The 13328-nt window shown below is 36.3% G+C and overlaps 1 protein-coding gene across 2 annotated transcripts in view; it reads right to left on the bottom strand.

Moving 5' to 3' along the window:
- USP42 (ubiquitin specific peptidase 42) overlaps nt 1-13328 on the bottom strand; it is a 52039-nt gene that overhangs the window by 12744 nt on the left and 25967 nt on the right. For both annotated transcript variants that reach the window (XM_058285767.2, XM_058285766.1), the window contains exons 5-12: nt 12257-12359; nt 11251-11318; nt 10436-10506; nt 9381-9463; nt 8224-8335; nt 6427-6567; nt 6134-6234; nt 4861-5017 (exon numbers count right to left, since the gene is read on the bottom strand). In XM_058285767.2, coding sequence (XP_058141750.1) covers nt 4861-5017; nt 6134-6234; nt 6427-6567; nt 8224-8335; nt 9381-9463; nt 10436-10506; nt 11251-11318; nt 12257-12359 — 836 coding nt within the window. The remainder of the gene's footprint in view (nt 1-4860; nt 5018-6133; nt 6235-6426; nt 6568-8223; nt 8336-9380; nt 9464-10435; nt 10507-11250; nt 11319-12256; nt 12360-13328) is intronic.

Raw genomic sequence — 13328 nt, forward strand, 5'->3', positions numbered from 1 at the left:
TGTAAGGAGAGTTGCTCTGGTCTGCCCAAGAATGGCGCCACACACACGGAAAGCTGACACAGCAAGATGACACAACAAAAAGAAACAGAGATTCCCAGTGCCGCTAATAAGGACAGAAGTGGTCACAGAAGAACATACAGTGAATGGACACAGAGAGCAGACAACTGCTCTTAAAAAAAAAAAAAAGTATATATATATATTTTAAAAAGACAGTAAAAAGATATGACACATGGGGAAGCGGATGTGGCTCAAGCAATTGGGCGCCTGTCTACCATATAGGAGGTCCAGGGTTCGATACCCAGGGTCTCCTGGCGAAGGCAAGCTGGCACATTTGGCAAGCTGGCCCAAGTGGAGTGCTGCCCTGTACAGGAGTGCTGGCCCACGCAGAGAGCTGGCGCAGCAAGATGACGCAACAAAAATAGACAGAAAGGAGAGATAATAAGAGATGTAGCAAATCAGGGACCTGAGGTGGTGCAAGAGAATGATCATCTCTCTCCCACTCTGGAAGGTCCCAGGATCAGTTCCCGGGGCTACCTAATGAGAATACAAGCAGACTGAGAAGAACACACAGTGAATGGACAGAGAGAGCAGACAGTGAAGGGAGGAGGGAGGAGAAATAAATAAATCTTAAAAAAAAAAAAAAAAAAGATACAACACATGAAAGCCAAAGGATAAAATAGTTGAAATAATGTCTTTACAGTACTAACACTGAATATGAATGGCCTGAACTCCCCTATCAAAAGACATAAGCTGACAGAATGGATAAAAAAATATGAGCCATCCATATGCTGTCTGCAGGAGACTCACCCTAGAACCAAGGATAGAAGTAGAATGAAAATGAAAGGATGGAAAAAGATATTTCATACACACATTAACCAAAAAGAACACAGGTATCTAACTGGTGTTGGACAAAACATACTTTAAACTCAAAAAAGTGGTAAGAGATGCAGAAGCCATTATATATTAATAAAAGGGACAATCCATTGGGAAGGAATATCATAAATATCTCTGCATCTAACCAGGGTGCCCCAAAATATGAGGCAAACTTTGGTATAATTGAAAGGAGAAACAGAGATCTCTACAATAATAGTTGGAAACTTGAACATGTTATTCATATCAATAGAGAGACCTAGACAGAGGATCTACAAGGAAACAGAGAACTTGAACAATATGATAAATGAGCTGGACCTGACAGATACATATAGAAAAATGCACCTCAAATCAGCAGGTTATATTCTTCTCAAATGCTCATGAATCTTTCTCCAGGGTAGACCACATGTTGGGGCATAACACAGCTCTCAATAAATTTAAGACAACTGAAATTATACAAAGCACCTTCTCTGATCATAATGGAATGAAGCGGAAAATCAATAATAGGTTGGAAAGGGGGAAATTTGCAAATATACAGAGGCTAAACAACATACTCCCATACAATGTAGGTCAAAGAAGAAACTGCAAAAGTAATCAGTAGATATCTCAAGATGAATGAAAACGATACAATTTATCAAATTTACCATTTATTAAATACAGCGAAGGCAATGCTGAGTGGGAAATTTACAGCCCTAAATGCCAATATTTTAAAAAGGACTAAAATCCAAGACCAAATTCAATACCTGAGAAACTAGAAAAAGAACAGTAAACCAATCCCAAAATAAACAGAAAGATTAGAGCATGTCTTTCCATTTGTTTAGGTCCTCACGATTTCTTTTAGCATTGTTTTATAGTTTTCTGCATATAGATCCTGTACTTCTTTGGTATTTGAGTCCTTTTGTTGCTATTGTAAATGAAATTTTTCCCAATTTCCTCCTCAGATTGTTTAATACTAGCGTATAGAAACATTACTGGTTTCTGAGTGTTGATCTTGTATCCTGCCACTTTGCTGAACTTGTTTATTAGCTCAAGTAGCTTTGTTGTAAACATTTCAGAATTTTCTAAATTCTGTTTTCTGCAAATAAAATTTTACTTCTTCTTTTACTATACAGATGCCTTCTTTTTCCTTGTCTAATAGCTCTAGAGCTTCTAGCACAATGTTGAATAGCACTGGTGACAGCATGCATCCTTGTCTTGTCCCTGATGTTACAGGGAAAGCTTTCAACCTTTTCCCATTGAGTATGATGTTGGCTGTGGGTTTTATTTATGCCCAAATGGATTTACAGATTCAATTCAACACCAATCAAAATTCCAACAGTTTACTTTACAGAAACAGAAAATTCACTTGGATGGGAAAGTGCAACTGAACAGCTAAAAGCATTCTAAAAAAGAACAACGTGGGAGGAAATTTCACTGCCTCACCTTGAAACGTATTATAAAGCTATAGAGTGGTCAAAACAGCATGATATTTAGCATAAAGATAGACACATTGATCAGTGGAAGAGAATTGAGAGTCCAGAAATAAACCCTCACCTCTAAGGCCAACTGGTTTTCAACAAACCTACCAAAGCCATGTTAATGGGACAAAACAGTCTCTTCAACAAATGGTACTGGGAGAACTGGATATCCATAACTAAAAGAATGAAAGAGGACTCCTATGTCATTCCCTATACAAGAATCAACTCAAAACGGATGAAAGACCTAAATATAAAAAGACCATAAAACTCCTAGAACACGTAGGGAAACATTTTAAAGATCTTGTGGTAGGTGGTGGTTTCTTGGACCGTACACCCAAAGCACAAGCAATAAAAGAAAAACAGATAAATGGGACCTCTTTAAAATTAAACACTTTTGCACCTCAAAGGACTTATGTTAAAAGGGTGAAAAGGCAGCCAATTCAATGGGAGAAAATATTTGGAAATCATATATCTGATAAGGGTTTAATATCCATGATATATAAAGAGATGCTACAACTCAACAAAAGACAAATGACCCAATTTAAAAAATGGACAAAAGACTTGAATAGACATTTGTCCAAAGAAATACAAATGGCAAAAAACATGAAAAAATGTTCAACATCACTGGCTATTAGGGAAATGCAAATCAAAGCTATAATAAGATACCATTTCACTCCTACTAGAATGCTCACTATTTACAAAACAGAAAACTACAAGTGCAGGAGAGGATAGGAAGAGATAGGAACACTTACACACTGCTGGTGGAAATGAAAAATGGTATAGCCACTGTGGAACTCTATCTGGTGGTTCCTAAGGAAGTTAGATATAGATTTGCCATGTGACCCAGAAATACTCCTATTAGGTATATACCCAGAAAAACTGAGACCAGTGACACAAGCACATCTGCACACTGATGTACACAGTGGCATCATTCACAATTAGCAAAAAGTGGAAACAACCCAGTGTCCAACAACAGATGAATGGATAAACAAACTATGGTATGTACACATGATGGAATATTATTCAGCTATAAGAAGAAATGAAATTGTAAAGCATATGACAACATGGATGAACATGGAGGACATTATGCTGAGTGAAGCAAGGCAGGAACAAAAGGACAAATGTATGATTTTGCTATTAAGAATGAAATACAGTGCACAAACTCATGGAGTTAATAACTAAAATATAAGTCACCAGAGAAAAGAACATGGTGAGAGAATGGAAAGCTGAGGTTTAATCTGTGTAGACTTGGTAAAAAGTTATTTGTAAATGTTTGGAAATGAAAAGAAATGGTAAAAACACATCATAGGATTTGTAATTAGTAGCTCTAACATATGGCTATGATAGTGGTTTGTGTTTGAGTAATGAAAATGCTCTAATATTGATTGAAGTAATGAATGCATAACTCTGTGAATATACCAAATGCCATTGATTGTATATTTTAAATTGTATGGCTTATGAAAATATGTTTTGGCATTTGAAGGGTTTAAAAAAAAAAATCTTTTAACTGTGTTTTCCTCCCTTTCCTCTGTTCTCTACCCACCCTCCTTCCTTAAACTCCTGCAATTAATTTTATCACTTGTCCTGTTTCTTGAGAGAAAGTTAAAGATGTCTTGGTGGTGGTGGTAATGTTAAATCAATGGAAATTTTTCTTCTCCTTAGTGTGATTGTTTAAACTCTCAGTCTTAAACTGTGCCTAACTCCTATTACGTCTTGAACTTTTTTTTCAAAGCATTACACTTGTGAATGTATTTTGTCTAATGGCGTCAAAACTTGTTATTTTTTCAGGCTGAGGATGTGGTATTACTGTACACAGATTATGACTTTAGTATGTACTTGCCTTTTGTAATAACTTTTTTTTGGTAAATACATATCCATGGGTGCTATATTTATTATTTGGAACTGAATTATTGCTAAAAGTGCAGGGAGGGAGCAAATATGGCTCAAGCAGTTGAACACCTGCCTCCCACATGGGAGGTTCCGGGTTTAGTTCCCGGTGCCTCCTGAAAAAACAGAAACAAATGATAAAATCAACTCAGGGAAGCCAATGTGGCTCTGTGGTTGAGTGCCGGCTTTCCACATAAGAGGTCCTAGGTTCAATCCCTGGCCCCCAGTACCTCAGAGGGAAAAGAAAGAATGCAGGTAAATGAACATATTTATGGATGTTTTCTAACATTATGTACAGCTTTTGATTTTTTATAACTGCCTAAACATTAAAAATTTATTGTTTTGAAAGAAAAGAAGAAATGAATCCCTGAATATTTACTCCAGAAAATGATGGAAGTCCAAAGTGGGAATAAAAATCTCTAGCATTGAAATACTTATACACAGACTTTCTTCTTGATTGTATTTATCCTCTGAGATTTTCTATATATCTGAAATATTTTATAATAAATGAATAAAAGGATTTGAATAAGCTTTTCTGACAGTTCCATTGCAAATGAAGGATGGCAACTTCTGCAATGTGAACTTGAGAGTTTGATGATAGTTTTTAATTAACATAAAGAACTACCTTTTCCCTAAGAAACGTTACCTTTATCATGTGAGAAGGAAGCTGTGGTCCAATAAACCCTGATGCGGACTGTTTATTACTGACAACCCGCTGACTGATGACTGGCCGGGGAGAGGACTGGCCTGGGCTGCTGTGGGTGGAATGACTAAGTTCACCTCCATTTTTCACATCATGGGACCTGGAGACAAATATAGTGATATTGCATGTGGTCACAGAGTCTCCTTAGAAGAGATTAATTTAAAAACTCAACAGTTAAGTCCTCAGATAAAAGACTGATCAAAATATATATACAACGTTCCACACATCATCTCACTTAGCATCTTCTTAATATTTAGGTTAATGCCAGGCACTCAGATTGTGAGACAACCAGAGAAACTGGGTAAATGATATTTTTACTTTTATGTTTTGAGGATGCCACTATTTGAAAGCTATTTTTTCTTTTCTGTTTATAATTTTCTGATTATAAATACATACCAATTATAGAAAATCTATAATAGTAAGAAAAATTAGAAAGAAATAATCGAACTCTGTCCCTCATCTCATCACTCTGAGGCACCTACTACTCAGATTTGAAGGATCATTCTCCCGGCTTTCACCTATACTGTTTTTCTCGGTACCAGTACCTAATATTTTAAACTGCTTTTCCTCCATATATATTGAGCACTTTCTCATGTTGTTTGAAAAAAACTTTCTAAAAAACACTTCTAGAAAACAGCTGTGTAACATTTTTACAAATGAATATACTACAATTTACTTGATTATTCTACTTTTGTTAGACATTTTGGCTAAATATTATTAATTTTTAGCCGTTAAAAATTGGCACCTTGGAGTATATGTCAGATTTTTTCCAAAGGCCACATTTCCAGAAACAGACTGAGCAGGTCAGAATGTGTAGAGTGTGCAGTAGCAAATGCTGGAGCTGCCCCAGTCCCTGCCCAAGAAGAGACAGGGGGATCCCAGGCTAATGAGCAGAGGTGCCAGCTGTGACAGCTCCCACTGCCCCCAGGCTCACCCAAATTACTGCCACAGTGTAAGCCGACCCTTCTCAGCTCCCACCTACTCCTTTCTCCTCTGCACATTTTATCTTTATAAAAATGAACCTGCCAAAGAGCTGAACACTAAATCAAACTCATAATCCAACTCAAAAGCTACCTTACTTTCTACCCCAGCATATGGCAAAGTTACTTATTAAGCTGTTTTTTTAAAAAAAGAGAACCAATATTAAATATATATATATGTTGAGACAAAGAAAAGTGACATTAAAGAAAACTGAGAATTTGTTTCATGACAATACCTGATATAAAAGAGTACATAAGCTTGTTGACTAAGTACCGATCTAATATCACTGGTAGATACAATGGAGTCATTCATTTGATACCAGAGACCATTACTAGCCTGTAAAACAGAGTCAATGAAAGAGATATATTAGGTAAAATTAGATAAACATGGAAGCCCAAACAAGAGATGTAGAAGGAAGGAAAAATTGGAATTCACATTTCAACTGGAGGTTCCACCCTTTCCCCCAGAAAAATAAGTACAATCTTAAAAATTTTTTAAATAATTGTTAGCAAAATTCACAGAGCTTACTTTTATGTAGCAGAAATAATGGCCTGCGTGGCAATTAAAACCAGTGTGTACCAGTACTGCATATAGGACATAAATAATTGGTTCTCCATTAGGTTGAGACATATATGGTCGAATATCAAGATACTCAGGATATTTCACATCCTAAAGAGAAATGGAAAGAGGTAAGAGGAGCATCATTTTTGAAGGTCCAGAACAAATCTACATATTGAGGGGCAGGTAGGCAGCACACGCCCACGAGCTATGCACACACTGTGATGTCCTTGTGAAACCTAACACATTTAGTCACATTTCAAAGGACACAGTTAACATGGATTACACATGAATCTAAGAGTGAAATGGACTTGATGCAACCTAGTGTACTTTTTAATTTCCTTTTAAACATAAAGATCCACATCAAGTAAATTCTTCAAATCCATCAAAGGAGATAACAGAATGACAATGCTGAATTTTAATCATCATTTATTTTTATTTTTAATTCAGGAGTAGACTTATTTCTCTTATATGCTACTGAATTCTTGACCACTTCTGTTCTTCAAAAAGTGGAAAGAGGGAAACGGACTTGGCCCAGTGGTTAGGGCGTCCGTCTACCACATGGGAGGTCCGCGGTTCAAACCCCAGGCCTCCTTGACCCGTGTGGAGCTGGCCCATGCGCAGTGCTGATGCACGCAAGGAGTGCCACCCCATGCAGGGTGTCCCCCACGTAGGGGAGCCCCACGCGCAAGGAGTGCACCCCGTAAGGAGAGCCGCCCAGTGCGAAAGAAAGTACAGCCTGCCCAGGAATGGCGCCGCCCACACTTCCCGTGCTGCTGACGACAACAGAAGCGGACAAAGAAACAAGACGCAGCAAATGGACACAGAGAACAGACAACCAGGGGAGGGGGGAATTAAATAAATAAATAAACAAATCTTAAAAAAAAAAAAAAAAGTGGAAAGAAAACATGAAAACTCAGTATATTACTAGGCAGAATACAAGCAAACAAGAAAGTGGACTTTGAAGAAAGAGTGGCAAGATCAGTCAGGGAAGCCTTCTTTGGATTATACAAGTCCTCCCTGTGTCCCCTCATTGCCATTATTCATTGAATAATCAAGAGTTGATGATGAAGCCCAAATGCAGATAATAATTACCAATTTTATCATCGGAAAGTCTAGCCAACTAAAGGATACAGAAACAACACATATAGGGAAGCAGATCTGGCTCAACAGATAGAGCATCCACCTACTACATGGGAGGTCCAGGGTTCAAACCCAGGGCCTCCTTGACTTGTGTGGAGCTGGCCCACGCACAGTGTTGATGTGCACAAGGAGTGCCGTGCCAAGCAGGGGTGTCCCTGCATAGGGGCGCCCCACGCGCAAGGAGTACACCCCGTAAGGAGAGCCGCCCAGCACAAAAAAAATGCAGCCTGCCCAGGAATGGCACTGCATTCACGGAGAGCTGATACAGCAAGATGATACAACAAAATTAGACACAGATTCCGGGTGCCATTGACACAAGCGGCCACGGTAGAACACACAGTGCATTGACACAGAGAGCAGACAACTGGGCGGGGCGGGGGGGGGGGGGAAGGGGAGAGAAAAAAAAACAAACCAAAAAAAAAGAAAGAACACATACACACACCTATCAAACTACTGGCTCAATTTTTTGACATTTTTTTTTCTTCCCACTACCAAAAACTGGAAAGACTTAGAAAATCAGGTCAACAAAATTATTCAATTGGGTTGTTTATATCCCTTCATAGTTACTGACCCTGAAGCCTCAAAAAGACTAAACATAAAAGGTTAGTAATATTATCTACATACCTTAGCAATTTTCCCACCAGTAAAATTTGCAAAACGTTTCAGAGAAAGTGTAAGAACATTGGATGATCTATGTATAGTAAACCTCTTTGAAGCTGGAACCATCTTTTTACACCTTGAAATAAACAGAAACAAAGGATTAAGATGATTAACATACATATTTCCTGATATTTTATTGTTTCTCTGAAACATTCTAAATTGGTTTCCAAAAGAAGTACACTAGATGAGAAACACCACCCTCTTCACCACCAACAGTGAAAATATTAAAATTAAAAACATGGGAGAGGGGTTGCTTAATTATTGCATGAAAGGAAAAAGGAAGATAGGACAGTTCTGAGATGCCACACCATGTAGGCTCACTGCTAATTTTTAAATTAGGTTAATATAGGTTTCTTTCAATTCAAAAGAGACTGAAAAACAAATACATTTCTAACTGCTATAAATGCTGTGAATATAACACCCTATATAGAGAAAGAAAGAAAAATAAAGATAAGAAATCTTGATGGAGTTTAAAACAAAGGAGGAATTCCTATGATCTTGAAGAGAGCCTTCTTCTTCAAAAAATGGATATTTGATGATAAAGACCACCTACATTACCTAACTACAAATGATAATCTACTTAAAACATATGAAACAAGGCTTTCTTAAAATAGGCTTGCTCGACTTCATTGAGAAACATATCATGAATAATCAAAATTAGAGATTTACATTAGATATTACCCCAAAACCTGAGTAACCACCGTAAGAGAGAGAGAGAGTTATTCTGGGAGAAAGTGACTCCCGACACCTTTCCCAACAGGATAAACAATGAAAATACTGCTTGACAAAAACATGTAATCCAAAGCTGTATCCTCCAAGGAGGCAGCATTAATTTGTGGACTATGGACAATCTTGCCTTGCTCTCCTCCCACTAAATCCACATAGTAATAATGCACCAAGTTTCCCAAGGGCACAGAGTTGTACATCTCTAAAGGGTGTAAACATTTAGACACTGCGTGCTTTGGCCCTTGGAGAACAGAGACCCAGAGTCTTCCGAGAGGGTATCAGAAGCTAAAGGGAATCTAGAGGAGTTATTCAGACAGACAAAACTCTTTCGAACTAAGCCTTCCTGCCATCCCCACTGTAGCAACTGGCAAAGTCTAAGCCACCATCCATCTTACTTGCTGCACTTGTAGGAGTTTTCACCATCGAGCTGCTCTGGCTTCACGAACTGCTCCAATGCCTTGTTAACACTCTGAGCAGCCTAGGAAGAAAAACAGCATAAACACCACATCACAACTCACTGCCACTTGTTCAAACAAACAAAAACCCTGAAGACTCAGAAGATAGAAAAAGCAAATGAATGTTTATGATAAAAAAATAATTTTCCTTTATGTTCACTTACATACAGACACATCTTAAGTTATTTCACTCTGTTAAAAAATGAGCATGTTAAAGTGAAAAAATAGGTAAAGAGGTTGCTCATTGCAACAGTGATTAAAATACTATAAACTGGAAACTATCTACCAGAGGAATTAGGTACATAAATTATAGTATATCCGTTCACTGACCACTACTCAACTGACAACTCATTTACACACAATGATCTCCAAGCAGAACTGAATGAAAATAGCAGGTAGCCAAACAGACATAAGGTATAATCCCATTTTTATAAAAAATAATAGAATACATATCAAATTTAATAAGAGCTAATTCTCAGTGATTAGATTTTACATATATCTGTAATGTTTGTCATTTTTTATCCTAAACATGTATTACATTTGTAGGCAGAAAAACAAAAGCTTAAGAACAACAAAAAATAAGGAGTTTATAAAATGCAAGAAATAAAAGCCTCTAAAGAATAAAGGCAAAAAATAAATAAAAATTTTTAGAAGTAAAAAAAAAAAAAAAGAATAAAGGCCAGCAAAATTTGGCTAACATGTAAAGGTGCTATCTATATCACATTAGACTCTTCTGCCAAAATGCAAACAGAGGCATCAAAATCTTCAAGTATTATTAAGATGTATTAAATGAAAAGGCAGAGGGTAGTGAAAAGATTTTTTTCAGTTTTTTTATGATATCTACTTCTAAATGAAGCCTGAGCATATTAAAATTTTCAATCCATAGTATCTAAAAAGGTTATCTAAATTACAAATTAACTACAAATACATAAAGTTATATAAAGTAAGACTGATTTTTTAAAAAACTTAACTACCACAACAATTATCAAATTTACCTTTATCTCCAATGTTATATCAAGATATGGATCGAAAGTATCTGAAACGCCCTTGCAATTTAAACATTTGACTGAAATAAAACCAAAATGCAACAAATAAGCAAAGTGTAAGCAATATGGCAGTACCAGCTATCAAAATAACAGAATACAAATACTATTTTCAAATAAAAATGAAGCAAGGTACAATTTTTCTCCCAAACTGAATGGGAAATTTTAAAAATATTGAATACTACACACAGTAGAGGTACTGTTCATACACTGCTGGTTGGAATAGTAATTGGCATATCATCCTAAAGGACAGTATAGCAGTATTAAATTTAAAATATACCCTTTGATGCAGAAATTCTAACACTAAGAATTTACCTATATATATATATATATATATATATATAATATCTACTTTTAAATGACTACAAAGGCATGTATACAAGGATGTTCAATGAAGCATTGATGGTAATAATAAAAATTTTTTAAAAACTAGAAATAACCTAAATATCCATCAACAGGCATTAGATAAATAAATGGAATACTAATTAAAAAAAGACTATTAGATCTTTATGTGCCAAAATGTAAAATGATTTCTAATGCTAAGAGAAAAATGAAAGGTATACATCTAGGTATGCTCCCATTTTGTTTATGCATAGGAAATTTCTAGAAGGATATACCACAAACTGGTACAGTGGTTGGCCTCTGAGGAGAGGGAATGGGGTATGGGCTAGATAGGAGACTTTTCATTATTAAAACTTTCCCACCATTTGCATATTTTAAAAACCACATACATATATCACTTTATTAACTTTTAAGCAAAAGTTTACCTCTAGATCTTAGGTATCCTCCAAATATTTGACAAACGAGTGTAGTAGCCTGGGTGTGTCTGTCTAATCTGAAAAGAGTCAAAGAGTAATATGATAGTAGAACTCTGTGGAAATCACAGATTCTATGAACAGATTTTAAAAGTATAGATGTCTATAAATCAAGCATATATGTTTGAACAAGAATTCCAACAGGAGAATCACAAAATGAAAAGACATTAGTATGTGTGGCTACCAGAGAATAGTCCTGCCTGACCAGAACACAGTGAAGGTTTGGGGAGTGGTAGGAAAAGAGGCAGGGTAGTATGACCTAGTGGATGGAGGAACATGAAAGCAAGGTAGACATCTGGCCCTGAATTGAGAAGAAAGGGGAACACACCATAAGCAGGCTTGTGCCACCAAGTCCAAAGTGCTCGCAGGAAACCCAGAGCACATTCCACTGTTCTGTAGTCTGCCAGGAGCCAGATGATGAAGGCCTGGGCTAGGGAGTGGCGGCAGCAATGGGAATGGTCAAGGAGAGTTAACCAGGTATGTTTAGGCAATATCAAGTGGTTTAGGATTTGTTATTTAATTGCTTTCCCAATCTCTCTCTGGAGGCTGCATTATGTTTTTGGGATTAAGCTATAGAAATTGGTAACTGACCAAACTGAGAAAGAGGCAAAGAATGAATACAGATTTCCAAGGCTCGATGTTAAAACAGAGAAAACGGCAGACATGACCATAAGGTAGAAGTAGCCGGTTTTAGATCTGCAGAGTTAAAATGATATGTAGAAATTAAATAAAGGCAAGACCAACCTTCATTTCCTGACACCTATAATTGAACAAATTCAAACTGTTATAGTACGTATACCTTTTTAATTTTAGGTACACAAAAATCATTCACTTTAGGTTGGGGAAGAGGTAGTGCAAAGGTGAAGCAAACAGATCCGCACATTTTTCAACATTAAAGGCAAAACTGATACAGTAGAGAAGCAAATGTAAGAAATGACTGATGTGTTGTTGTACTTACTTATTGCTGCCATTCAGACATGCTTTTTGCATAGCATCAACAGTATATTGAAGGAATTCATGGGCATCTTCTTGGTTTCCAAAACGAAAGTGCCTAGCTATACCTACAAAATTTAAGGAAAGACAAAGTTTAATCACCACTTACAATGTGCCCACATTGGATGGGCCCCTTCCAAAGTATTATTATTATCTTATGATAATACTTTGATTAGAAAAATACCAGAATAATTATGTTATGAGGAAACAGCACCAATACAAGCTGCCCAGAGAAAAACTAGGACAAAGCCCTTTAGATCACTGTAAGCCCACATTTTTGAGAGTACAGAGCAGCCAGAATAGTCTTACACACAGAATAGTCTGTCTTTAGCAAATTAATGAAATTACACTTGAATAAATTCAACTTTATTTGAGACTATATTGTCTCAAAAACATGTCCAAAATGTTATGGTTGGGGCACACATTTTAAAATTTGGTGCTAGATCTCCATGTCAGTAGAGTTAATGCAAAACTAAATGTCCAAACGTATCTAAATCTTGTTCCAATATACATACACACAGCAATGTCATTTTTTAAAAAATTAGATTTAAAAGAATCAATCACAATTGCTATATATATGGTTAAAATTTTGCCAGGATCCAAAGGGTTTTCAAGATATTTGTGTGGCTGCTCTGGCTTGTAAAAATGTCAAGAGCCAACATAACTTTGTAGGAAAAAGGATTATGATTTGTCACTGTATCATTATGCGTACCTAGAATTATCCCACTGATACCAGATTAAGAGTTTTAGTTTTTCAATTTGCATGCATTTTTTATTCTGACAAAGTAAGATGACGTAAGAGTCTACTGCAAAAAACATATTCAAGGTACAAAAGAAAATTTCAAGCAACACCTTAGGACCTATTACAAAGCAAAAGAAATCTTAAAAATTCATTTAAAAGTTAAATAGAAAAAAAGTGAAATTTATCCACAAGTTTGTTAAGCTATGAGTATAAATTTTTCTTTCAGACTACAATTAGCTTCACTTGAACAATTTGTTACTGTGTATAATATTCATTTATTGAATGAATGGGTTTT

This window comes from Dasypus novemcinctus, chromosome 23, assembly GCF_030445035.2.
Source record: "Dasypus novemcinctus isolate mDasNov1 chromosome 23, mDasNov1.1.hap2, whole genome shotgun sequence".
NCBI lineage: Eukaryota > Metazoa > Chordata > Mammalia > Cingulata > Dasypodidae > Dasypus > Dasypus novemcinctus.